Here is a 27,993-nt window from a genome sequence, read left to right as displayed (position 1 = left end):
TAACTACCGAGTGAGAATCATGAAATGAACTTTGCTCGTCATGTGCGTTGACTTAGTGCAAATATATCTACAACAAACAGGGTGGTTTCTCCACCATTAGCCTTTAATTAAACAGATAAGTGTTCTTGTGCCTAGCATATCGATTATTTCACAAAAGCCGATTCTTTCATTTGTTGTGTGTTGCTAGGCAGCAGTACACGTTGATAGTAGAAACCAGCTGAGGTCATGCTACTGAATATGCATTTCTTATTTCCTACGTCATAGTAGTTGCGCGAAATATCCTTTACATGTCGACACTATATTATTACATACATAGTATAATCGAATCGAACAAATATTACTTTTGTGTGTACAAATGATAGGCCTAAAGTCCACTAACTATACACCGAGTCGGGCTATTAGTTATTTTACAGAAGTTAACTGGTTTCATCTCTACTTTAACGGAAGCATTTCAACAACAAGAGTTGGAAAGTATTTCAAACATATTGCGAAGTTTCTAGACTGGCTTGCTTATTCACTCTGCAGAGATAATTTGAGACTTCTTGTTACCGTTACAAGCCTAGGCCCCTACGTTAGCATTCTCTACTGTAGTTAGGCTACAGCCTAGCCAAGTAGCAGTTCGTCTAAAACACTATACCAAAAGGCAATTACTGTCCCAGGCCAGCAACTAGCCGAACTCAGGCTAGTAGCGGGATCGTTAATTTTGAAGAAAATGTAATGCAACAGAGCTGATCCTGTATGTCATTGTCTGTAAAATATCCCAGTAAAATGTTACCAAAATGGATGTGCTTATGGATTCTTCTCAGCTCTATTACACTCACCAAGGCACTTTATATGGAGGGAGAATTGAGGACCATAGATGTAAGTAAACACTGCCTAACTTGCCATGGGACTAACTAACTGGTTATATCTGTAAGGGCCCTAGGCTATACCTAGTTTTTTTGTAAGTGTAAGACTCATATAACTAGTTGTCAGCCCAGGCCTGCAACCTTACATACTGTAGCTAAATGTGTAGACTAGGTCTAACAGTAACAGGATCTAGTGCCATTCCACTATACCTTTCCGACATACAGTAGGTTTTGATCCGTTTTGCCTTGGCGGAAAGGCTCAACCTATGGGGGGATGTACATTTTAGGAATGGATTTTACCGTGGTATACAGGAATGTATCGGTGAAATTTTCTTTGAATCGTGTGGAAGGATAGGTACACTGTCTTCAAATGTGACGGTTCGATAGATAGACTGAATTGTGGTTAAGACAAGATTGGGGAATTGATACACAGTCTTTAATGTACAGGTTGATTGAATAGTTTTAAGTTTGTAAGAGTCTTAACACCGTCTAGATCTCTGTAATGGTATAAACCAAATTAAATTGGGCTGATTGTTCATTAAAGAGGCCATGACACGAAAAATCCAACTAATCGAGAGTAACTTCCTCTGAAAATCTATGTTCAAAACTATCCTCATCACCTTGAAAACCTCAAGGACTAATTATTAATTAACGTTTTAATATTCGCACCCGAAAATAGATATCTGAAATTACGATTTCACAACAAGACAATGATGACGTCATGTTAGGAACACAAGCCCAGGCATGTACCGGATGCGAGACGATCATACCGTTCCATATACACGCACATTTATACTGAGAGAACAACCACTGTATTACGCTATATCGTTAGAAATTTCAAGTTTGTTTTACAACTGTTGTAAACTATCCGAGAGAAATGCCGGTCCGTTGTGTTGTTGGGGGCTGCATAATTATCATAACCCATGCAACTAGCCTTCATCCATGGCTGAAGGACGAAAAAAACACGGCGATTATGACCAAGTTAGTGCAAAACACTAGCGCCAATTTCACTGGGCCTGGCCAGTATACAGCTCCGTACGTAGCGAACACTTCACGAAAGCATACTACGATCCCTCCTTTTCTATGAAATAAAACAAATGGGCTTTAACGGGTCGACATAAACGAGTCGTTCTTCTGTCAAGTATTCCACATTAAAAACTCCGAAGAGCAGATTGGAGAACAGGAAACCTCCAATGTGGCAAGTGGCGAGCCTTGTACATGCATGAATACATAGCCAACACACTGTACATATGGGTTGTAAGTCACCGTAACACAACGCACAATACGGTTTAGGGTATTCCGAGAATTCCAACAACACATGCACAAAATGGACTGGATTTTGTTTTTAAATGCTTCGTTAATAAATTCTTACCATGTTGTTTGTTCCTTGCAATAGTTCCGAACGGGTTTATTCTTCGATATGTTGTGGAGCTTCAATTTCGGCTCGTTTAACAGGCTCGAACTGATACGGTTCTAACACCTCAGGTCCACCCTTAACGTTCGGTTGAATATTGGCCTGATCATCGCCTTCACTCTCTGCTTCGAATATGAGAAAGGGCACTCTAATTCACTGCCTGGTGAAGAACCACTATCACTTTGAACTTCGGTTGCTGCATTTGGTTCTAAATCTGACATTCCACGGGAAATTTCGATCTGATTTCGCCCGACTTGTTATTGACTGTTTTGTGTATTTATGTACACTTGTCGTACTGTAAGTGTGATATGTGTTCGGAGAAATCAGCGAGTGCCAAATCGTGTTCATAACATGACGTCACATGACGTCATGAGATTAGGAAAATTTTCAGCCAAACGAACTTTTCAAGTCCGAAGAGGGTAAATTAAATCTCAATTTTTGAAGGGAAAAATCAAATTTTTAACTGGCAGATTGGTTGATATATGTTCTAGAGAGCATGCTTAGATAGATCCCAAAAAGACAGGACGTTGAAATTTTCGTGTCATGGCCACTTTAAAAAGTACGATTCTGATTGTCAATTTAAATGACCGATTTAATAGGCCTAGGTAGAGTGAAGCGAAGCAATATATACAGGGCACCAACAATAATGTGCTCCTTGCGCCATACAAAAGTGTTTTACCGCCATGGCAGAATGCCACTTTTTCTATGGCGGAAAGCGCACATTTTTATGGCGGAAAGTACTGATGGCGGTATGAAAAGGCCCCTGGTCTAACAGACACCAGGCTAAATTTTCAGCCAAAACACAAAAATATGTCAGTCAGCGTAATTTTTAATCATATTTTGTAAACTTGTCACAGGCTGAGGCTACACTAGCTGTGTAATTAAATACGTAAAAACAATTTTTAATTGTTCTGGAACCTTAATTTGTGATATCTTAATGTTACAGGCTTCAGCACACTAGTTGCAACAAGTATTATCAGGTTTAGGCTCAATGTAACTTGGGAAGGCTACATTTACTGTAACAAAGCCTATAGTAGCCTAGGCCTCATGTTTGCATAATTTCAGTCTGGGCATCCTCGTGTCTTGTAAAATCCGATTTAATTGTTAGTGACTGTCCTATCTTAATGATTTTACCAATTTAATCCAACTGCATGATTATTATGTAAGGTTAATAATGTATTACAACAGAGCACATGGCCCAAGCTTATAGCTAAATTGTAATTATGGTTAATTATGTCCTAGCCTAATCTAAACCCAAGTTTTTTGCCATTTTCTTTGAACTTTTGGTGTAGGTATTTGGCACACTGTAGTTTGTTCTTGACTGCATTGAGAAGCATTTTAAACTACAGTATTTCTGGTATCACTTTGTTCTTTATTGTTTTTCCTGCAGACTTGGTCATTCATGGCGCGTTTCTGCTTTCTCTCTGAAGTAGGTCGACTTCGATTCGAGGTGGAGTACCCAAAGGTAAGCTATCCTTACAGTTTACCTGCACCTGCTACCAGTGGCGGAGCTAGGGGTATTGGTCAGAGGGGGCGAGAATGGTCTGTAGGGGCGCTTTTGACACTATCTAAGCGGAGTGCCACCACAGGTTGGCGCGGAGCGTACAGACATTTTTTGAGTCAAGATACCAGGGTTGGCATTTTCCCGGGAAAAATCTGTTTTTCCCACTAAGCGGTAAAAACCAGGTAAAAACCGGGAAAAACTGGTAAATACCGGTAAAAACCGCCTCCGTCTCGAAAACTAGGATTAATTGTCCGTAAAATGCAGGGTCATCAGTAGGCACGATATTGTTTCATGACAGGCATATTTTATTGAATATGGGAGTTTCTTAGCTTCATTTTGAGCTATTTTATCACATTCTTATTCTACTTTTTGTGGAAAAAAGAGTATTTTTCGTATTGCACATGTATAGTTATTCTGTCACAATCTCTTTAGCATTATGCATTGCCTATTGCCCAAACCATTATAGGTCTACACTGGGACATTCACCCCTCCTAAATTCTTCAGGCCTATTATGTGGCATGAACAGCGGAGGATAGAACGAAGTGGCGAACCATTCTCTAGATAATGGAATTATGCATCTCGATAGGAAAATAAAGTTGGTTGATTTGAGCATCCAATATATTATTTATTTGAATTATTTATAATACAGTAGTCTAATCGGTAAACTCACAAGTTATAGATCATAGCTGTTCTTTGGATGTAACCCAACCCCCTACCATAAGATGCTATTTTCTTGTAGATTCTATGCTCCTCCACAAGTTCCACATGAGTTTTTAGGAATTCTATATAATTTGAGGTTTTTCCCGGTTTTTCCCAGTTTTTCCCACTTATAGGTGTTATTGTTTTTACCGGGGCGGTAAAAACCGCCCGGTAAAAACCGGCCAACCCTGCAAGATACTCCCTAGATCGCCGGAAATGACCCTTTCCGTGCCTAACTAATTCGCAGATAAACGAAGAATAAATAGGTCTCGCCATTTGTGACAACGCTGAAGTTTATTTGGGTGTTGAATATGCATGCGCTTCATCACAAGACCGCCGTTAGAGCATTTTGTCAGAAAATTACACCAACAAAATGTGACAAATGTCAATAAGTAGATGAGAGCGCAATAATAAAATCAATAATTGCGAATAAGTAAAAAGTGGTAAAAAGCTGTAAAGGGCGCCAGCAGTCCATTTGAGTCCATCAGGGGGGGGGCATTTGCCCCCCCCCTGACTGTATGAGCGCTCCGCCACTGCCTGCTACCTGCACCTGCTATCCACAGACCCCTGCACGTATGGATTATTAGGCAATGTTCACAAACTCCTAGACATAACTAGAGTTACTAGTGACCTCAGCTTACCATGGTCGGTGACATTTTGACAGTGTATGTACTTCAGTCAAATGTTTACAGTCCCCATTGGTTTTTCCTTCCTTAATTCTCGTTTTGTGTACCCTTTTCCCCCTCACAGACCCCCCAACACTTATCACTGATCCCCCATAGGTCTGTGGACCCCAGGTTAAGAAAGATAGATCTAAGCTGTCACTGTCCAGAGTTGGGTCGTAAATTCAAATACTTTTCTGTGGTAATAAACACTACAGGTATATGTACCAGTGGTTGTGAACCAACTGCTAATGAAGTTATGACCATGTTTAATGAGAGCAGTGTACTCCACTATTACTCTGTCCTGTTGTGGCGTCAATGCCGTGTTGGAAAACCTCACAAACTCTCCCAAGAACATTTTACGTACGGTTAATTATTAGAACATTATTGTGTATATTTCTTGATGTGTTTGGGTACATTACAATGAAAAGAAAGGTGGAACACTGCTGTCCCTAAATTACTATTAATATCTCTTGCATTTTTATTAATTTTTTTTGTCTCTCTGTCATTTTATTTTGTTGGTATTTTTTTTTTGTCATTTCTATATTTTTTATGATTTTCACTTTGTATTTCATTGAGGGTCATGTAATTCCCCAAAAAGTTGGTTTTGATGGTTTGAGTAATTTCTTACCCTGTCTGAGTCAGTCATTGTAATGGTCATATCACAAAACCCAGACACAAGTGACAAATCACAGATCAATTGGAAATTTTTGCTTGAGATTTATATATTTTTCAGATGTGCATTAAAAGTTACTTACAGGTATTCTGTTTATTGCTTTTCTTTCTTCTTCTTTTGCAGTCTTTTGCTGTTGAGAATTTAATCCTTTACTATGATGAAGCTGACCAATGGGGGGCTGTTTATCCTGTGGACTCTGCTCCCCTCAAGGTAAGACACCATGACTAAAAGCAAGTTTCCCAACAGAGCCTATCAGGGAATAATTTAACTTCAACAATTTTGAATCCCAATTTTCAGATGAATGTTGTGATATTCATTACAGTGCTCAATACTGTACACATTCATTGTGACGTAAACCAAGCGAATTGATTGGTCGATTGGATCGAGAGGAGCTTCCTGTCGTATCACTTAATATTCCCTTGAACTTTAACCTGAGAAATTTGTGATATTTGGTCCCCAAAGTTATCTAAATAGCTTTTCCCTGCTCTCTCTTCAATATATATAAACATAATTTAGATTGTACTGAGTTGGAAAATCCAAACCAGTGAAAAAACTTCCAGCCTCAACCGGGATGAGAACCCTGGCCTCCCGCTTTATATGCGGACAGCCTAACCACTAGGCTATGGAAACTGATTGTATGTCCAGAGGATTAAGATTGTGAAGTTTTAATTGGAAACATTTTCTTAACCTTTTTGTCAGACATGTGCGCAGAAAGAGTCTGTGCTAAGGCCGGAGAACCACCAGATTATAAACCTCACCACGGAGTTCGTCTGGTCCGGCTGTATTTCCGAGTCCATGGATTCAGAAACCGACGAAGGCTGGATATCCACTTACGGAGACGAAGAAAAGTTTGACTGCAAAGGAGGGCGGAGTTTCCGGTCCGTGCGAGATCGTTGGTGGTACCTGGTTATTGACAACTGCGAGAGTGCAAATGTAAGTTCCAGTAACACTTTAGGAATCTTAAAGTTTCAACCAATAGCAAATATTTTGATAAACAAATAATAAAAGGATGGATTTCCTTAGACTTAAATATATCTGGCTGGAGGAGCTAATATTATCATCTAATGCCTAAAGGAACATCCCAGACATTTCATACTTTTTTCCATGATGTACTGTAGAGTATCAATTGCGTTTTGTGAACATTTTGCATAGAGGGTGAAGACCCCTCACATTGAGAACTTCTTCTTCTTCTCCCGAGCTGGGATAAAGTTGAAACAAGCTTTTCTTTTCGGAGCTTTCCACGCTCTCTCCCCATCCAAAATCGATTGTTTTTAAAGATGTAAAACGAATTCCGAACCGAGCAGACGTTTTCTTGGAATACTACATGAGTGTAAGTAGAAAAATGCTGCAAGGGTTGGTAGTCGTAGACCAAACATTGACACAAATGATCACAAATTTTGATGGGACAATTTAAAAGAACATCTTCTCCCCTTTTGTTTCCTATTCTGTTTCTTCGAAAGGGCTTGGTTGCGAGGTATAAGCTAACGATGACTAATGGCGATTCGTTCTTCAGGAAACATTTCTCAGCTGATCAGTTTGGTAAGTAAACCCTTCAGCTTTGGGGCTATTCTCTGGAAAATGAAACTGGCACGAAAAAACTAAAGTGTTCATCAGGACCAAATGTTATACTTTTTGTTTTAGAGGGAATCCTCAAGTTTTCTGTTTCATATGTTTTGCATTAAAATTACAACCATAACATACTAATTTGCATAAATTTGCATTATTGTAAGTTTTAGCCAAAATTGGTAGTTTTTAACTGTAAACTTGTTTTTTTCTACATGAGTATCTAGAAATAATATTTCAGTTATCAACTATCACATGGAGGCAGTTATACATAGGTTCATTTATTTCATTCCTAAAGCAGAGGTTCCTGATCTTCAATTCTTCGTTAATAATGGGTGCTAATAAGCATAATTTTGATGTCACACGCCTGACCAAAATAACATAAAAGTTTTCATAAAAAGTAACTGATGTGCCTTATGATGTCCACACTTGATATGCAACCGTTCTTGATACAGACTGTTAGTTCTGCAAAATATCCATTCAAATAATTATTCCTACGATTAATTAATAGCCTCTAATTAGTCGTCACACATGTGACTGATGGTCACGTGTGTGACATTTATCCATGAAAATGCAAAATGTCACACACGTGACCCAACAATGTCACACACGTCACCCTCCAAATCATGGCAGTAAAACTGTTCTAAAGTAATTCCTATGGAATATCAACATCAGTGCTGTTCTGTGGTCATTACTAGAGTCAACATTTGCACTGCAAAAATTGCATACTATGGACTGAAAATTCAGAATGTCACACACGTGACCCAACAATGTCACACAAGTGACCGGATTATTTTAGCTTATGCAGTATTATGCTAATTTTAAGAAGTGAAATATTGAGGTGAAATGTCTTGTTAGAATGGAAACACATTAAGGTAGAAACATGAGAAATTAGGGTTATCCAGCTCTGTTAGAAACTGAGGAATTTGCCAATGTTTTTTTGTGCAAAAAAGCCAGTTTCATTTCACGTCACACATGTGACCGACCTTTATATGACCTCTGCCAGCACATGAATGTTCTGATTTTGGCTAAGCTATATGGTTTTGTAAAAGAGTCCCCTAGTGCATACTTAAGTACTACAATCAACCCAACTTTCTTTACCTAAAAGTAGTTACTTAGTGGTAAAGTGCAAATCTCCCCATTTTTCCTTGGCCCTTTGACTGGTCTGGCGGTAGTCACAAGTTTCCCCCATAATTTTTGCTCCAATTTCTTTTAAAGAGGCTTCTTGAACAATCTGTTGTCTTGCTTATAGTGTACTCATTAACGTCCAAATCTACTTTGGGGTTAATTGTCAATATGAAAGCCTTTTTCTCGAGCCCAAGTTAATTAGGCAAACGAGAAGCAAAAAAATGAAAAGAAAATTAAGCAATTTATAAGGTTAAAAAATGAATTCCTTCATGAGAACACTTTGTTTCAAAGCATTTTAATGTGATGTCATTATAAAGAACTCAACATTATGGAGTGTCCCTAGTTAATGTAATCTATGGCCAGTAACAACCACACATTGCACATATATCATGTAAATCTTTAACTGATGCACGTGATGCAGGCTGGCAGATAGTCTAACTAATTATCTACAACTAGTCTGCCAACCTCCCCACAATGTTAAACATTCTATTGTAGGCCCTAAACCTAACATTAGGATCCAAATTTTTACTGATTTGTTAGGGATTGCTGAATATAGCTGAAGGTTTGTCAACATTATAACGTGGAAATGAAACTCTTTCAAAAATGAAAAAAAAGTGGTTGTGACTTTTTTTGACAGCTATAACCAGGGCTTTTTCTGACAAGTGAACATAAAAGGCCAGATTCTGAAGTTCAGGAAGGATTAATTTGTATGTTAATGTCTTCCATTGTAGACTTAAACTAGTCATAAACAAGGACTTACAATTATGCAGTAACCATTTATTAACATACAAGTTAATATTGCCTGTTATCTAGACTATCTAAGCAATTTTTCATATATAATACCTTAATAATTGAATTAGTAATTTTTGGTAAATATCAATTAATAATCAGTTTCCATTGTCAGAGGCTGTGACAGCTATTTTTCTTAGTTTGGAATATTTTTTTGTTTAGCTTTTGCTTGTTTTTAAATGAAATTGCTAACCTTACACAAAGTATCTATTCTTCTAATTATTATTATTTTTCCACATTTATAACTTTGGATGTTATAGAAAATTAATGGGATGATGTTATGGTCACACTTCATTCAAAGTTTTTAGCTAGCATGCACCAGTAAGAAAGAAATTAGTCAGAACAGAGATCAGCCCCAGTATTACGTCATATCGCTTTCTACATGGTAAAAGTTAGAAATATTGTAAGTTGACAGTCTTACTTGAAGCAAGGTAAGGCCAGTATGGTACATCAATTATATACTCTGGTCGTTGTTAACTTTTCACACCCACACAACCAAGTGTGCATAATTCAGACAGTCACTGCTGGAAGGGGGGGGGGGGAGGGACTACAGTGCACCACGCCTAGAAGCATCCAGGAGGGGATTTCCCATGGGGTGCAGCCACAAACCGGCACACACAACCATATTTACACGTTATCTCGCAGTTCTTCTGGCCGGGGTCTCAAACCTGTCTTATACATCGCAGGTGAAATGTCGTAATAGCCATTTTGACAACAACACCCTCCACATTAATTTACACAGGGTGTGGTCATGGGGGGGGGGGCAACTTGTCACACCTTTGGGGTGGTGCACAGGACTTGACTATTCATTGGGGGTCTCTCTCTGAAGATTGTTATTATTATTACGTTTGTATTGTAACCACACCTCCTCGTCCCATCTCTGTTACTTCCCTACTTTACCAGGCATTTTGGAGTCAGACATGGCCTTTTGTTTCTGGTACTTCATTCTCATGTTACTAGTCTATTATGTAACCGGTGAGTCGACTGGACGGATTTTGAAACTGGTGAAGGGATCTAATCATCACTTGGCACGAAATACTAAACTCCGTAACAACACTTTGAAAGAGTAGTTTATAGTTACTGTTTGAAGCACTTGCACTAACCTTTTGGTAATTCACTAATTAGCAGTAATTTCAGCACATACGTACAGTAGTGAAAAACTGCCACTTTCAAGTAAACTATCATCCAGTTTGGCTAAAGTTTGCTTACCTGCACCCACCTCCCAGCATGTACATAGCAAATGTTGCAGGTTGATAACCATGCATAGGATTTAGTGGGTACTAAGGGGAGGACAGGGGGGGGGGGGTTGGTAGAGGAAACAGTTGGCACCCTTTTGAAAATCATTAGTAACATAGCAAAATGATAGAATGTGACCATATAGTCTTCACTAGAGGTTTTTGCCACAAATTATTCAGTGATGATACTACGTTCGACTGTAAAAGATGTCTTTGTTTTCGTAATGGATAGGTTTGTGTACGGTATGCAATATCACTGATCTCCCGTCCGATATATCTGTCACCTTGTTAGAACTTGTTTATTGGTCTTTGTGATGTTCTACTGCACCTCAGATCATGTTTTACCATCTAATCCCATTTTCTCTGTGCACCTTTTTCTGACGGGTGACTTGTTTTCTCAAATTTAGTCTTGTATCTCGTCTAAATGGGACCTCCTGCTGTAGTAATCTCAGCAACAACAAAAAAGAGAAATATTTCAAAATAGATTTGAAAAAGTCATGACTATGTAAAAGCTAGCATGAATGTTATACATGGCCAGTCACACAATAAATGTCACATGTTAACAGGCACAATCTGTGAACCAATTTTGGGCAATTGCATTTGAAGATTTTAGTTTTTACCAAAAATTCACTCCACTCCACACACCCCCCACCCCCACCCCCATCCCATCACCGCCACCTCACGCAATTGCCATTATCCTCCAAATCCACATACATTTGGCACCATAATCTTTTTTGTTACATCAAACAACTTCTAACATCTGGTACATATTTTTGCATAGTGGTATTTTTTTTTTTTGGCCTTATGACCACCATCTGATGGTATCCAAGAGTTCTATTCTCAAGGTTACACTTTTTGTTTTGGTTGTGCACACTAACAATTTCCCGTATTTTGCCCCGTATCTTGGTTTTGGTTTTTAACTTCCTCTCTTTACATCATAACATTCTCAATTTGACCTGATCTGTTATGCTGTGAATCTAACCGCAAATCTTCATTTTTTATCACCTAATTCTACTCACCCTGCAGGCATCCTAGAGACAGACATGGTTATGTTGGTCTGTTATATCCTTGTCATTTTCTTTACCTATGTCGTAGCGTGTAAGTATTTCTCATCTCTAGTTAAGAATATTTAATCTTCAAGTTTAACAACCTTGTTACTTCATTTTACTGCCTTGCCAAATGGTCTTGATTAAAAGTATTGTATAAAGTACATGGCTGCGCACTGCCCAGCGAAATATGACCCGACTCCACCCTGACCGTCGTAACGTAGACAAATTATGGGGATCGTAGAGCAGAGAGCATGTGCTCTCAAATTATGTAGAGCTGAGAGCATGTGCATGAGCATGTGACCTAAAGCGAGCACTGTTCATTAACAGAAAACATTCATTCAGTGAGCGCTCATCTGTTGTTTTGTGTGTGTGGGTCAGTTGTACTCCCCATGGATCTTGCAAGCTATTGAGAACTACTGTAGGTCATGCAGGTCACTTTGAGTTGAACCTTTTTCAGTCTTCAGTTGGGCGGGTGTGAGGATGACTTGATTCTTATCAAACTGGAAACTCAGGGTAATTCAAACTCAAAACACAGCAATCTTCTCAACATTTTGTTAATTGGATTAAGTACTTCAAATCCTGCATCTCTATCTAAAGCTAATCTTGTGTATTAGTCATCAATTCCTGCCAGTTTTACTACAAACAGGATCACGATTTATAAATAAAAATCGGACAGCCTAAATATTAAGTTGTTTGACCCAATGAAAGTTAAAACTAGTAAATGTTATGCATTGTAATAAGTTTATTATTCAATTCATCTTGGTCTACAAAATGCCTCAATGACATAAAAACTGAACTTTGTCATAAACTGCAACAAAAGACAACAGTCAATAAACAAAAGAGGATGTTTATTCTTATCTTATTTTTAAGAGCAAATTAAGTTTGAATTCAGATCAGTATGTTTAGTAACAAGCACTGTGCATATGATGTGTAAACTGAGTACAATATTTAAATTGATAATGGACATTTTGTGGCAGGAACTCTTAATGACTTTATTAATTTTCTTCCCGAAGACTCCCCCTTGTTGTTTGGTTACTAACAACAATATAGTTAAGCCTCCCATTCTCCATGCTCACATTATTAAAAAAATTAACATAAATTTTTCATATAATCTGCTTTGAATATGCACATTTAATTTATTTTAATCCTTATTTCCTTTAAATACAGCTGTTTTGAGACAAAAGCAACTTCTGCATACCACCTACAAGATGTTTGTTGCAACAGTCATACTATACTGTAAGTAATTCAAGGCCATGATCTTTCATTTTAAAACAAACTTGTTCAACTTGGAAGGGAAACGTCTTTTTTGATGACCCTCTTAAGAGGTCACATTTATGTCGAGAAAACCGAATGGCCTGAAATCCATACAAATATCTGCAGTCGTGTAGTAATCCCAAAATAATCCATTTAACAGGTTAAGCTCCTTTTTGAAATTTCACTCATCGGGAAAACCTTTTCAGACCGTGGTATATTCAGGGACTGATCATAAGGGGTTTTGGAAGCCTTTCTTTATCATCCAACCAAGGCTAGAAGCTCTACCCTCATGATGGTCAGCTTTTTGGTTTTCATGAAACTCAAATATCTTTCAGTCCACCCTACTCAATGTAAAACAAATTTTAAACTCAAGTGAAGAAGTGTATTGATATGTTCTACCCATTTTTTGTAAAAGTTACAATTATGTTGCTCCATGAACAATGTTATCCAAGGTTTTGCTCTCAATGACCCACCATGCCCCCCCCCCCACCCCTGGGTGTAGCAGAAAGAAGCTACAGAGACTGTGGACCCAGGAAAGGCCACAGAACTAAATACTAGTCCAAAAACTAAATCATTGAACACTTTCTACAGAGGCAAGTTATCCTACAATATTACATGTATGTTTGAATAATATTGCTCCCTTTTTCTTCTTCACAGTTTTGTCATTGTGTTGTTTCATCATATTCTACTTCAATTACGCCCGCACCGGGACCGAGGCCCCCTTCTGGCGAACGACCGCCAGAATATTTCAGGCGACATCCGATGCTGTATTTCTGTTGATGTTAATACTCATGGCAAAGGGATACACTATAACGAGGTACGTTAAGTCTGTAAATGCCCCTAGGTTGCTCCATCGGTATTAATACTTTAAGTGGTAAGGGATACACAATAACGAGGTACGTTAAGTCTGTAAATGTCCCTAGGTTTCTCCATCGGTATTAATACTTTAAGTGGTAAGGGATAAACAATAACAAGGTATGTTAAGTCTGTAAATGTCCCTAGGTTTCTCCATCGATATTAATACTTTGAGTGGTAAGGGATACACAATAACAAGGTGTGTTTAGTCTGTAAATGTCCCTAGGTTTCTGCATCGATATTAATACTTTAAGTGGTAAGGGATACACAATAACAAGGTATGTTAAGTCTGTAAATGTCCCTAGGTTTCTCCATCGATATTAATACTTATGGGTAAGGGATACACAATAACAAGGTATGTTTAGTCTGTAAATGTCCCTAGGTTTCTCCATCGATATTAATACTTTAAGTGGTAAGGGATACACAATAACAAGGTATGTTTAGTCTGTAAATGTCCCTAGGTTTCTCCAACGATATTAATACTTTGAGTGGTAAGGCATACACAATAACAAGGTATGTTAAGTCTGTAAATGTCCCTAGGTTTCTCCACCGATATTAATACTTTCAGTGGTAAGGGAGACAATAACAAGGTATGTTTAGTCTGTAAATGTCCCTAGGTTTCTCCATCGATATTAATACTTTAAGTGGTAAGGGATACACAATAACAAGGTATGTTTAGTCTGTAAATGTCCCTAGGTTTCTCCACCGATATTAATACTTTAAGTGGTAAGGGATACACAATAACAAGGTATGTTAAGTCTGTAAATGTCCCTAGGTTTCTCCACCGATATTAATACTTTAAGTGGTAAGGGATACACAATAACAAGGTATGTTTAGTCTGTAAATGTCCCTAGGTTTCTCCATCGATATTAATACTTTAAGTGGTAAGGGATACACAATAACAAGGTATGTTTAGTCTGTAAATGTCCCTAGGTTTCTCCATCGATATTAATACTTTAAGTGGTAAGGGATACACAATAACAAGGTATGTTAAGTCTGTAAATGTCCCTAGGTTTCTCCACCGATATTAATACTTTAAGTGGTAAGGGATACACAATAACAAGGTATGTTTAGTCTGTAAATGTCCCTAGGTTTCTCCACCGATATTAATACTTTAAGTGGTAAGGGATAAACAATAACAAGGTATGTTAAGTCTGTAAATGTCCCTAGGTTTCTCCATTGATATTAATACGTATGGGTTAGGGATGTATAACAAGGTATGTTAAGTCTGTAAATGTCCCTAGGTTTCTCCATCCATATTAATACTTTAAGTGGTAAGGGATAAACAATAACAAGGTATGTTAAGTCTGTAAATGTCCCTAGGTTTCTCCATCGGTATTAATACTTTAAGTGGTAAGGGATACACAATAACAAGGTATGTTAAGTCTGTAAATGTCCCTAGGTTTCTCCATCGATATTAATACGTATGGGTAAGGGATACACAATAACGAGGTATGTTAAGTCTGTAAATGTCCCTAGGTTTCTCCATCGGTATTAATACTTTAAGTGGTAAGGGATAAACAATAACGAGGTATGTTAAGTCTGTAAATGTCCCTAGGTTTCTCCATTGATATTAATACGTATGGGTAAGGGATACACAATAACAAGGTATGTTAAGTCTGTAAATGTCCCTAGGTTTCTCCATACATATGAATACTTATGGGTAAGGGATATACAATAACAAGGTATGTTAAGTCTGTAAATGTCCCTAGGTTTCTCCATACATATGAATACTTATGGGTAAGGGATATACAATAACAAGGTATGTTAAGTCTGTAAATGTCCCTAGGTTTCTCCATACATATGAATACTTATGGGTAAGGGATATACAATAACAAGGTATGTTAAGTCTGTAAATGTCCCTAGGTTTCTCCATCGGTATGAATACTTATGGGTAAGGGATATACAATAACAAGGTATGTTAAGTCTGTAAATGTCCCTAGGTTTCTCCATACATATGAATACTTATGGGTAAGGGATATACAATAACAAGGTATGTTAAGTCTGTAAATGTCCCTAGGTTTCTCCATACATATGAATACTTATGGGTAAGGGATAAACAATAACAAGGTATGTTAAGTCTGTAAATGTCCCTAGGTTTCTCCATACATATGAATACTTATGGGTAAGGGATATACAATAACAAGGTATGTTGAGTCTGTAAATGTCCCTAGGTTTCTCCATACATATGAATACTTATGGGTAAGGGATATACAATAACAAGGTATGTTGAGTCTGTAAATGTCCCTAGGTTTCTCCATCGGTATGAATACTTATGGGTAAGGGATATACAATAACAAGGTATGTTAAGTCTGTAAATGTCCCTAGGTTTCTCCATACATATGAATACTTATGGGTAAGGGATATACAATAACAAGGTATGTTAAGTCTGTAAATGTCCCTAGGTTTCTCCATACATATGAATACTTATGGGTAAGGGATAAACAATAACAAGGTATGTTAAGTCTGTAAATGTCCCTAGGTTTCTCCATACATATGAATACTTATGGGTAAGGGATATACAATAACAAGGTATGTTGAGTCTGTAAATGTCCCTAGGTTTCTCCATACATATGAATACTTATGGGTAAGGGATATACAATAACAAGGTATGTTAAGTCTGTAAATGTCCCTAGGTTTCTCCATACATATGAATACTTATGGGTAAGGGATAAACAATAACAAGGTATGTTAAGTCTGTAAATGTCCCTAGGTTTCTCCATACATATGAATACTTATGGGTAAGGGATACACAATAACAAGGTATGTTAAGTCTGTAAATGTCCCTAGGTTTCTCCATCGGTATTAATACTTTAAGTGGTAAGGGATAAACAATAACAAGGTATGTTAAGTCTGTAAATGTCCCTAGGTTTCTCCATCGGTATTAATACTTTAAGTGGTAAGGGATACACAATAACAAGGTATGTTAAGTCTGTAAATGTCCCTAGGTTTCTCCATCGATATTAATACTTTAAGTGGTAAGGGATACACAATAACAAGGTATGTTTAGTCTGTAAATGTCCCTAGGTTTCTCCATCGGTATTAATACTTTAAGTGGTAAGGGATACACAATAACAAGGTATGTTAAGTCTGTAAATGTCCCTAGGTTTCTCCATACATATGAATACTTATGGGTAAGGGATATACAATAACAAGGTATGTTAAGTCTGTAAATGTCCCTAGGTTTCTCCATACATATGAATACTTATGGGTAAGGGATACACAATAACAAGGTATGTTTAGTCTGTAAATGTCCCTAGGTTTCTCCATACATATGAATACTTATGGGTAAGGGATATACAATAACAAGGTATGTTAAGTCTGTAAATGTCCCTAGGTTTCTCCATACATATGAATACTTATGGGTAAGGGATATACAATAACAAGGTATGTTAGGTCTGTAAATGTCCCTAGGTTTCTCCATCGGTATGAATACTTATGGGTAAGGGATATACAATAACAAGGTATGTTAAGTCTGTAAATGTCCCTAGGTTTCTCCATACATATGAATACTTATGGGTAAGGGATATACAATAACAAGGTATGTTAAGTCTGTAAATGTCCCTAGGTTTCTCCATACATATGAATACTTATGGGTAAGGGATAAACAATAACAAGGTATGTTAAGTCTGTAAATGTCCCTAGGTTTCTCCATACATATGAATACTTATGGGTAAGGGATATACAATAACAAGGTATGTTGAGTCTGTAAATGTCCCTAGGTTTCTCCATACATATGAATACTTATGGGTAAGGGATATACAATAACAAGGTATGTTGAGTCTGTAAATGTCCCTAGGTTTCTCCATCGGTATGAATACTTATGGGTAAGGGATATACAATAACAAGGTATGTTAAGTCTGTAAATGTCCTTAGGTTTCTCCATACATATGAATACTTATGGGTAAGGGATATACAATAACAAGGTATGTTAAGTCTGTAAATGTCCCTAGGTTTCTCCATACATATGAATACTTATGGGTAAGGGATAAACAATAACAAGGTATGTTAAGTCTGTAAATGTCCCTAGGTTTCTCCATACATATGAATACTTATGGGTAAGGGATATACAATAACAAGGTATGTTGAGTCTGTAAATGTCCCTAGGTTTCTCCATACATATGAATTTTTATGGGTAAGGGATATACAATAACAAGGTATGTTGAGTCTGTAAATGTCCCTAGGTTTCTCTATACATATGAATACTTATGGGTAAGGGATAAACAATAACAAGGTATGTTAAGTCTGTAAATGTCCCTAGGTTTCTCCATACATATGAATACTTATGGGTAAGGGATACACAATAACAAGGTATGTTAAGTCTGTAAATGTCCCTAGGTTTCTCCATCGGTATTAATACTTTAAGTGGTAAGGGATAAACAATAACAAGGTATGTTAAGTCTGTAAATGTCCCTAGGTTTCTCCATCGGTATTAATACTTTAAGTGGTAAGGGATACACAATAACAAGGTATGTTAAGTCTGTAAATGTCCCTAGGTTTCTCCATCGATATTAATACTTTAAGTGGTAAGGGATACACAATAACAAGGTATGTTTAGTCTGTAAATGTCCCTAGGTTTCTCCATCGGTATTAATACTTTAAGTGGTAAGGGATACACAATAACAAGGTATGTTAAGTCTGTAAATGTCCCTAGGTTTCTCCATACATATGAATACTTATGGGTAAGGGATATACAATAACAAGGTATGTTAAGTCTGTAAATGTCCCTAGGTTTCTCCATACATATGAATACTTATGGGTAAGGGATACACAATAACAAGGTATGTTAAGTCTGTTAATGTCCCTAAGTTTCTCCATCGGTATTAATACTTTAAGTGGTAAGGGATAAACAATAACAAGGTATGTTAAGTCTGTAAATGTCCCTAGGTTTCTCCATCGGTATTAATACTTTAAGTGGTAAGGGATACACAATAACAAGGTATGTTAAGTCTGTAAATGTCCCTAGGTTTCTCCATACATATGAATACTTATGGGTAAGGGATATACAATAACAAGGTATGTTAAGTCTGTAAATGTCCCTAGGTTTCTCCATCGATATTAATACTTTAAGTGGTAAGGGATACACAATAACAAGGTATGTTAAGTCTGTAAATGTCCCTAGGTTTCTCCATCGATATTAATACTTTAAGTGGTAAGGGATACACAATAACAAGGTATGTTAAGTCTGTAAATGTCCCTAGGTTTCTCCATAGATATTAATACTTTAAGTGGTAAGGGATACACAATAACAAGGTATGTTAAGTCTGTAAATGTCCCTAGGTTTCTCCATACATATGAATACTTATGGGTAAGGGATATACAATAACAAGGTATACCACATCTGGTGTTCCTTACTTGATCTGTTGATGCCAATATTCAAAGGGATACACTATAACAAGTTGAGTTTGACTGTGCTTAGCTCCCCTTTTCCTTTTGATGTGAATTCTCAAAGATAAGGTGAACACAATAATATTAAGGTATGTCACCATTGATGTCTCCTAGTTTCTCTGTTTGATGTGAATTCTGAAGGCTGGGAGATAATCAATAACACCCAAGCCTTAAAGAATTCCAGTCACCTAGGCTTTAAACTATTGATTTTCTGTAATATAAATATACAATGAAATGCAAAGAGAATTATATTGATGTTAATAATTGCTAAGAATAGCAAACATACAAACTACGTTCACTGTAGATTTCCTTAGTTTTCTCTATTTTGTTGATATTATTACTCATGTCATAAGAATACAATAGAGCGTGATATATTATAATTTGCCATAGATTTTTTTATTCGTAGGCCTGTCAATATTAATACATGTGGCTTAGGGAAAATAATGCAAATATCAGGGTATGTTAACTTAATGTAGAATTTGATTACGTTATACAAATAACGTGCTAGTTTCTGTATTCCTGTTGGCTTTAAGACTCATGGCTGGGGAATACAAAATAATATGTAGGTATGTGTTAGTTTCTGTATTCCTGTTGGCTTTAAGACTCATGGCTGAGGAATACAAAATAATATGTAGGTATGTGTTAGTTTCTGTATTCCTGTTTGCTTTAAGACTCATGGCTGAGGAATACAAAATAATATGTAGGTATGTGTTAGTTTCTGTATTCCTGTTGGCTTTAAGACTCATGGCTGAGGAATACAAAATAATATGTAGGTATGTGTTAGTTTCTGTATTCCTGTTGGCATGAACATTCATGGCTGAGGAATACAAAGAAATATGTAGGTTTGTGTTAGTTTCTGTATTCCTGTTAGTTTTAACACCTATGTTTTGCTCCTTATTGATGTGTTAGTCATCAGAACTAGGCATTAATCTCCTAATGCTAAGTATTTTGAAATGATCTCCAAGGACTTTCTTGGAAACTGTGACTCTCCAAACTGGCAAATTGGAAAGGTTTGGTTTCAATGTGTTGCTCATTTTACGAGTATTCATTTAACACAATGGATACGTACATCATAAATATTATAGGAAAGTAACACACTTAGTTTCATCAAGTTGATAATATCTTTTGTTTGTTTGTTTGTTTTGTTTTCAGAGGACGGCTCAGCCATTCTGGATCCATTAAGATCACAGTTCTTATGGCTATCTATTGTTTAGTTTATACAGCTTTATTCATCTATGAAGCAGTGGTATGTACTAATGGCTCAACTATCCAAATAAAAAACTTCTTTGTCCTGATGTGTCATAATTGTTCAACAAAACTTAAATGGAAACATTTACAATTTTAATGTTTATAACATGATTAAGTTTTTCCTTCATAAAGATAACTGAGTAATTCTGTATTTTTGTCTGTATTTGTATGTACATATTTGTATTCTGTATTTGTATGTTTGCAGTTGTATTCTGTATTTGTATTTACATATTTGTATTCTGTATTTTTGTCTGTATTTGTATGTACATATTTGTATTCATTATTTGTATGTCTGTATTTGTATCTATACATTTGTATTCTGTATTCGTTTGTACACATTTTTATTCTGTATTTGTACATGTACATATTTGTATTTGTATGTCTGTGTTTGTATCTACATATTTGTAGTCTGTATTTCTATGTACATATGTGTATTCTGTATTTGTATGTCTGTATTTGAATGTACATATTTGTATTCTGTATTTGTATGTACATATTTGTATTCTGTATTTGTATTCAGTATTTGTATTCTGTAAACTTGTATTCTGTATTTTGTGATTTCTTGAAGGTCTTTGATCCTGGAGAAGTGCTGTACTTCTACGAGAGTCTAGCAGGATTCGGGCTTGTGCTCTTACGAGGTCTAACATGGCTGTGGTTTATTTACGCAATATTCTTCACCCTGAAACACTACCCCGAGAAGTCTTTGTTTTATGTGCCTTTCTTCTTCGCATACACGCTATGGTGAGACATGATTCGAAATTTATTTCACAGAAGATATAATATATTCCATGCATCTGTTACATGAAGGTAAACAGTTGGGAACAACCAATCAGTTTCTACAGGTCTAAAACATCTCTGAAATCAAATGTTCCTAATTGCAATTAAACATTGGCTGATTTCTCATAGGCTGCAAAATATTCATACACCACCAAGGTTACTGAGTTTTTGGAAGTCTTGTTATTGATAAACTTTGATTGGGACTGTAGGAATTTGGTTGTTATAGCTGAGTTAGGGTTGTGGTTTTCTTAATGATAGTGAATTGAGGTAGCCTACATATTCTGACAGAACTGATGTATATCAATTGATTTTCTCACAGTCTGAAGAAATATACAAATTCCACTAACTTTACTGTTTCAACTTTACATCATTAAAAAAACTGTTTTTTGCACATGACATTTTCTCCTTCAGGTTTTTGGCTATGCCCATCATGATCATCATAGCAACCCTAGTGATGCCAAAATGGTGGCGAGAGAAAGCTATGAATGCAATAGAACTCTCTGTGGCCCTGATAGCACATACTGGCTTCTTGGTAAGTATAGGATAACAGGCCTCTGTATAATGGTATGGAGTATGATGGAGTTGAAAGGTTAAGTCATTCTGTATAGGTATTGATAGCACATACTGGCTTCTTGGTAAGTATAGGATAATATGCCTATTATTATTGTATGGAATATAAGTCATTCCTGTATTGGTATTGATAGCTCATACTGGCATCTTGGTAAGTATAGGATAACATATCCTTGTATATAAATGTTATGGAGTATGGTAAAGTCATTCTGTATTGGTAGTGATAATTCATACTGGCATCTTGATAAGTATAGGATAACGTTCTCCTTGATTGTGGTATGTTGAAGAGTAGAGGAATGTTGAGAAAGTAAGTCTCTTGACACTGATAGTATATACAGGCTTCTTGGTACATACAGTAAAACATATCCTTAGTTAGGTAGGATAATGATAGGATAGAGAGCTAGGTTAGTTACATTGTGAGTCATATCTGTATTGATCCTGATAGCCTTGTTTTGTCTTCTTGGTAACGTTCAGTAACATCGTGCTGCATTGCGATATGTTGATGCTAATCGCTGTTAATTCCACTAATCTCCCATCAAAATATCATTCTGACCTAGACTTGTAATTTAAGTAAAACTAATTAAGTTTTTAAGTATTAAAAGTAATTAAATTTTATTTGTAATCATCTACATTTCTTCTATTAGATATTGACGAGGCCGTCGGCAGCTAATACCAACTTTCCGTACCATGTACGGACGTCCCAGATAGGCTGCCTGATGGGCCCGGACGGCTCGCTGCAGAACAACGTCGATGGATTCTCCCATCACGGGACCAATGGGAATGTCCTGGAAGAAGAACGAAGGGCGACTGACTTCACCGGTTTATTCACCGTCCAGTACAGTTCCTCGCAGCAATCCGCCACGGCTAATAAACACACGGGGGTAAGGTTCTTCCTCAAATCCTTAGTGTCGCAGTGAAGGCAGAGCGATGGTGGTTCTAAATTTAGGCTGTTGACTCCATAGAATGATGTAATCATTAACACACTTTTCTAGTGGACTTACCTTAAGGTTTTTACCATCACAAAGGTACCTTTTGTATTGCCCTAATTCCATTCCTGTAAGGTGTAATTCTAAATGTTTGGTGGTATGGCTAGTAGCAACAATATAATGCAGGGGAAAATTACAGTTACCAAGGCAACTAGTTGATTTATGGATGATTTATTATAAACTGGCTGTTCTATTTGTTTACTCTTTATCTGTCATACCACTTTCTACACATTCATTTCTTATATACGGCTTGGCTTGACTATAGAGAGTGGTTATTTTGTGTAAATTGTCAGATTCAAAGCACCAGGGGTGCACTCAATACAATCATAGCACTTGGGTAATACACCCTCAATAACAATACAAAGCCAATTTATACGCATTAACACACAGTAGAATCACTGTGGTCCAGTGGTACGGACTTTGGTCTGTGACGCAAGATCCTGGGTTCGATTCCTACCTTCGTCTGATGAGTCCCGGTCGTAGAGTGGAATTTTTCTGGTGTGTCGTTCTTTATTTATTTACTATAGATATATATAAGTATATATATTGTGATTATATATATATATGTTTATTGTGCTTATATATTGTGCTTATACATATATATTTATTGGTGCTTATATATATTGGTGCTCATATATATTGTGGTGCTCAAATCATGTGCATTTTGGTGCTCAATCATATATATTTTGTTGCTCATGAATTAATATCCTTCCATTCCTTTTTCAAAACTCCCTTAGCCGAGCAATCAGACACCGCGACCAGCAAGCACTGGTACTCCTAGAACAGATGCAAACATCACTAGCTTGTTTCAAGCCAATGGAAAACAGAATGGGGTAAGAGACCCTTAATCTTTACATTAAAACATGAGACACACATCTCCGTAGAGACTCGAGAACTACGTCTAAGCGTCAACCACACAGGTTCATGACCTTAAAGAGTATTACAGTAACCTCTATAACATGGGATTGCTGATCTGCTATAATAAAAGTCGGCTGTAAAGGATGTAAAGAAAGAATGCTGATTACCCCACCCCCCCCCCACCACCCCCCACGTTAGTATCAGGTACCAAGGGTCAGCACTGACCAAGCAGCTTCTGACACACGTGACTGGGCAAATGGATTCTTGATCCGCCAAAAGTAAACTTTTGAGACAGCATGGAGATGTACAGTTTTTTTGGTTATGACTTGACATAGCGTTACTCAGGTAGCACAGATTGTGTTTTGTTCTGGGACACTGACCCCTGCAGCTTGTTACAAAATTAGTTTAATAGAAGTACAATACAGATTTAATTTTAGTACTTTTTAAAAACAAATTCATTTACTTTTTTTCAGTACCTTTTTTTTACTTTTTTTTTATAAGTACTTTAAAAAAAAATTATTAGTACATGTTTTTATCTTATCTCCCTACATGTAATGTATAGGGAGATGAAATAGTGTACTTTACCCCCCACATCAGAAATGTGAGGAATTGTGTGAGTGTTTTAGTGAGTGATTGAGTGTGTCAAGGAGTGAGTGAGTGAGTGAGTAAAAAGTGTGTTAGGAACGAATAGTGCAGATTTTGGTGTTTAGGTCCGAGGAAAAGGTCAATTGTGCTCAAAGTCCAATTTGACCTAAAGTGTGCTCAAGAGTGTCGCCAACTCCTTCCTACTCCGTAAGCCTGTTCAAGTTCAAACTGACTGTGTGAACAAATGGCATACTTAAAAATGATGCTGCCAAGAGTAAAGTCATGAAGGAGATGAGGTCTGCAAGTCCATTGATTGCCCTCATGTTCATATATTGTGCTATTGTCTATACTAGTCGATTTCCATATTGTCCAGAGTACGAGTTACGAATCCATGAAGATAAAATACCTGTACAGACAACTTGTTAGAAAGTGAGCACAATTATAGACTTACCAACCGGTCTGCTCGCCGAGGGCGCTATTCACTTTTGCTCGTAAGATAAAAAAGATGTCACTCTCATAGCCAATCGTGTTCAATTTAATTTTTTTTTTTTTTTTTTTTTTTTTTTTTTTTTTACAGAATAACAATGTAAACATGTAAGGAATATGCAGCACCAGGATCTGGGACAGTTTCCGTGGCGATTGACAGTATTACATTTACTCAGTGTTTAGGGAATCATGTAAAAGCAGCCAGTGTGTGTTGAACCCACTGGTTTGCGTTATAACTACCAAAGTGTACAAGTAAGTTTATTTGAACCGTGTGTGCAAAGACTTAAGGTAATTATGTTAAAGATTCTGAAGAAAAAAAAAGAATTGATCTGTATTTTTTAATCCCTGTTGAATTTATAAAGAAACTTTTTCATAAAATGTAATATGTCAAGATATGCAAATTTATATATTATAAATCTCATATATGATAAATTATACAATGAATGATTTTAATGTAATAAAATAACTACATTTACAAGAAAGTTATATTATTAAACAGTCCTTAGATTTAAAAGAAGAAATTAGATATATTTTCTCATGGTTTGTTGTTATGATATTGTCTTTAGGATTTTCAGGTGAAAAAATAGAATTTTTTTACAAATTGAAATGAACATGCTGGCACTTGTTCTGTTGACATTTAAAATGGTCGCATGACAGCATGGATGTCAAAGGTCATTTGTATTTCTTTCAAACATATTGGAAATGATATAGTCTTCTTCGCTCAATGTTAAACTCTTTTATACTTTTATGATATGTCACTTTTTGGGAGTGTAAGACGTCACTGCTCTAGCAGTAACAAATTAATATTAATTTGTTATTTACGTTAACGAGGAGAGAACAACTATGAGAAATGAAATGCTGTGATTCCATAGTAACTAATATGCAAGTTGCGTTAGTCTTTCAGACATATGTATTCCGAACGTCTCTACGACCCTGTTTATGATTACTAAAAGCAAGAGTTTTGTGCTGATTTGACCTCAAGCAACAGACAGGTTTGGTACTTTCTTTGCCAAACACTTTAATCTACATGCTTGCATATCTGATACATGATACGATAATTTATTCTACCAGTAATATATTCTCATGTGTTGACCCAGGTCCCCCGACATTGGGAGATGGGGGCATGGCAACCCGCAATGATTTCCACATTGAGGTGGTAACAGATATGTCCTCCAAAGCAGCTCAACATTTCCTGATCCTTGTCACACCCCATTCCCCATCCTCTTAGCCCCAATCTCAAATATGTCAGGGTCTCTGATTGACCATGGAATTATTACCTTGGACACGGGGTACTCTACCATCCAATGACACATTCTGGAGGACTCCTTAAGACTCCTCAAAGCTTAAAGAAATAAGGCAGTCTCTAAGGAACTTTGAGGCAATTAAAAATGCAGAATTCTCCCCTCTTGCGTCAACTGGTCACTGTGATTGAAGCAAAGCCGTGGGGAGTTGTGAAAGCGAGAACAGTGCAAGTTTGTCACATCTTTCTAGGGTTTGGAAGTAGCTTTCTTGAGTTAGCTGAAAGCCTAACGGGGCAAGTGTGTATATCTGTTTAGTGTTTGGAAGTAGCTTTCTTGAGTTAGCTGAAAGTTTGGCAATTATTCATAATATATGCAGATTGTTTTTCCAATCCTTACTTAATTATTCCATTCTTATGTGCCATGTATTCTGTGTCTTAACGATTCAAGCAAAATTGCCTTTCAAATAATCTACACCGGGATCTTTCATCTACTTGACCAATATTTTTCTACTATTCAATAATTTTTAATTTCTCTCCACTGCTCACCAAAGAGATTTACTTTACCTTAAGATAAGAGAATCTTTTACATGTTCTTTTGCAATAATCACCATGGGCATAGCTAGGGAGATGAGGAATCAATCTATTCACAAAATCTTTGAAAACTCTGGTTATTTCAGAGGAATGTTCTTGTTAATTCACCAAATTTATTAGCCATCCTTGTTGGGTCTATTTAAAAAAAAAAGCAACAAAATTTTGAGCATCAATTAATAGCTGCTTTGATATTAGAAATAAATTTTGCTTCTCTGATTGGATAACTTCTTCCATATTCTGTCCCATCTCATGGAGTTGGGATCAACCTCCCCTCCCCCCCCTTCTCCTCTCTGGCTATGCTACTGTGGGTTATCATTCATACATGGTGTAAGCTATATTCTTAGATATTTCTTTTTAAAAGCAAACAGACATGTCTGTACTGTTCAAAATAACCAATGAGTTTCAAATGTCTTTTCTCTCAAAGTGTTTGTAAGTTTATTTTTATTTTGGAAGAACCTCTGGAGTATTCTACTATTTCTTGCACGGTCTCTTGTTGTCATGTGCCTTTTTTGAATCTGTGTAACAATCTCAATGTTACATTTTAAATAGATGAAATAGGTAAGTTTGCAATATGCAGTTATTTGCATTTGCAGTAATTTGTAATATGCAAATGATATTGCATAAATATCTTAATATTGTCAGTAAAGGCAAGTCAAAATTGTCTTGAAGTTTAGTTATTGTCATACCTTGTACGCAAAATCTGTGATAAATGACCCAATATTGAAAATGTCCAGTACGTATGTCCAATATATGTATCCTGGATTCTCAAAGCTTGTGTGTTGTGGTTGTTAGTACAACAAGTCATGTGATTGGTTGTCTCACTGGGAATTTGATAGCCTGATTAAAAAAGAAAAAGTATAAAATATATATATATATATATATATATATATATATATACATATATATATATATATATATATATATATATATATATATATATATATATACATATATATATACCCTATACGGTAACTTACAGCAAGTTGTTACTCGAGTTTCACGCCTGCAGCTATATATATATGTGTCTTATTATTATTTTATGATAATATATATATTTAATTATATATATAATTTAATTATATATGTTATATATAATATTACTATATTATATATAATAAACTCACACAACTTTATTGTGTGAATTAATATTGCTATTAATTCATAAAAAACTTTGGCGTTCCAGATCCATTCTTGATCAGTACTGACAGACGATCCACCGTGGAATAACAACAACGACAAAAAAAAACATTTTAATAGATAGCTATTGACAGTTTTTTGTATTTTCCGTAGCATAGTCAGGAATGCATGTATTGTGATACACAACAATTTAAATATTTGAAGGAAATAACGATTTTTGTTAGATAAAATTTTGGTCAAATTCTTTTTTCTTTTTTTTTCGTTTATTTTTTATTTTACATTTAGATCATCTATTTTGTTTTTACAACATTCCATTTAGCTTCTATTGCTCTCACTTTTGAAGTTTAAAACTTAATGGCTAAGTTGTAAACTGAATATTGTTTCCTTTATTGCTTTAATTCCATGATTCATTTTATAACCACCTTGATGTGAAATAAACTTGTACAAATTG

At 36.3% G+C, this 27,993-nt stretch overlaps 1 protein-coding gene across 3 annotated transcripts; it reads left to right on the top strand.

Annotated features, from left to right (window-relative positions):
- Positions 1-342: 342 nt before the first annotated feature.
- LOC139977432 (transmembrane protein 145-like) lies at positions 343-27,993 on the top strand. Of its 3 annotated transcripts, XM_071986761.1 has the most exons (15): positions 343-861; positions 3,653-3,727; positions 5,927-6,013; positions 6,503-6,736; positions 7,264-7,342; positions 10,187-10,258; positions 11,545-11,616; positions 12,735-12,803; positions 13,479-13,638; positions 20,217-20,310; positions 20,881-21,053; positions 21,501-21,621; positions 22,304-22,540; positions 23,383-23,478; positions 24,666-27,993. In XM_071986761.1, exons 1-15 carry the CDS (start codon positions 739-741, stop codon positions 24,684-24,686), a joined length of 1,713 nt encoding a protein of 570 aa, XP_071842862.1. In that variant the 5' UTR covers positions 343-738; the 3' UTR covers positions 24,687-27,993. The 3 variants fall into 3 exon arrangements, with proteins under 3 accessions (XP_071842862.1, XP_071842865.1, XP_071842863.1); XM_071986764.1 differs by lacking the exon at positions 10,187-10,258 and having other exon boundaries at positions 344-861; XM_071986762.1 differs by lacking the exon at positions 11,545-11,616 and having other exon boundaries at positions 344-861.

The sequence above is a fragment of the Apostichopus japonicus genome, chromosome 12 (genome assembly GCF_037975245.1).
Source record: "Apostichopus japonicus isolate 1M-3 chromosome 12, ASM3797524v1, whole genome shotgun sequence".
NCBI classification, from domain to species: Eukaryota; Metazoa; Echinodermata; class Holothuroidea; order Aspidochirotida; family Stichopodidae; genus Apostichopus; species Apostichopus japonicus.
Note: the sequence above shows the minus strand (reverse complement) of the source record. Positions and strands in the feature narration are given on the sequence as shown.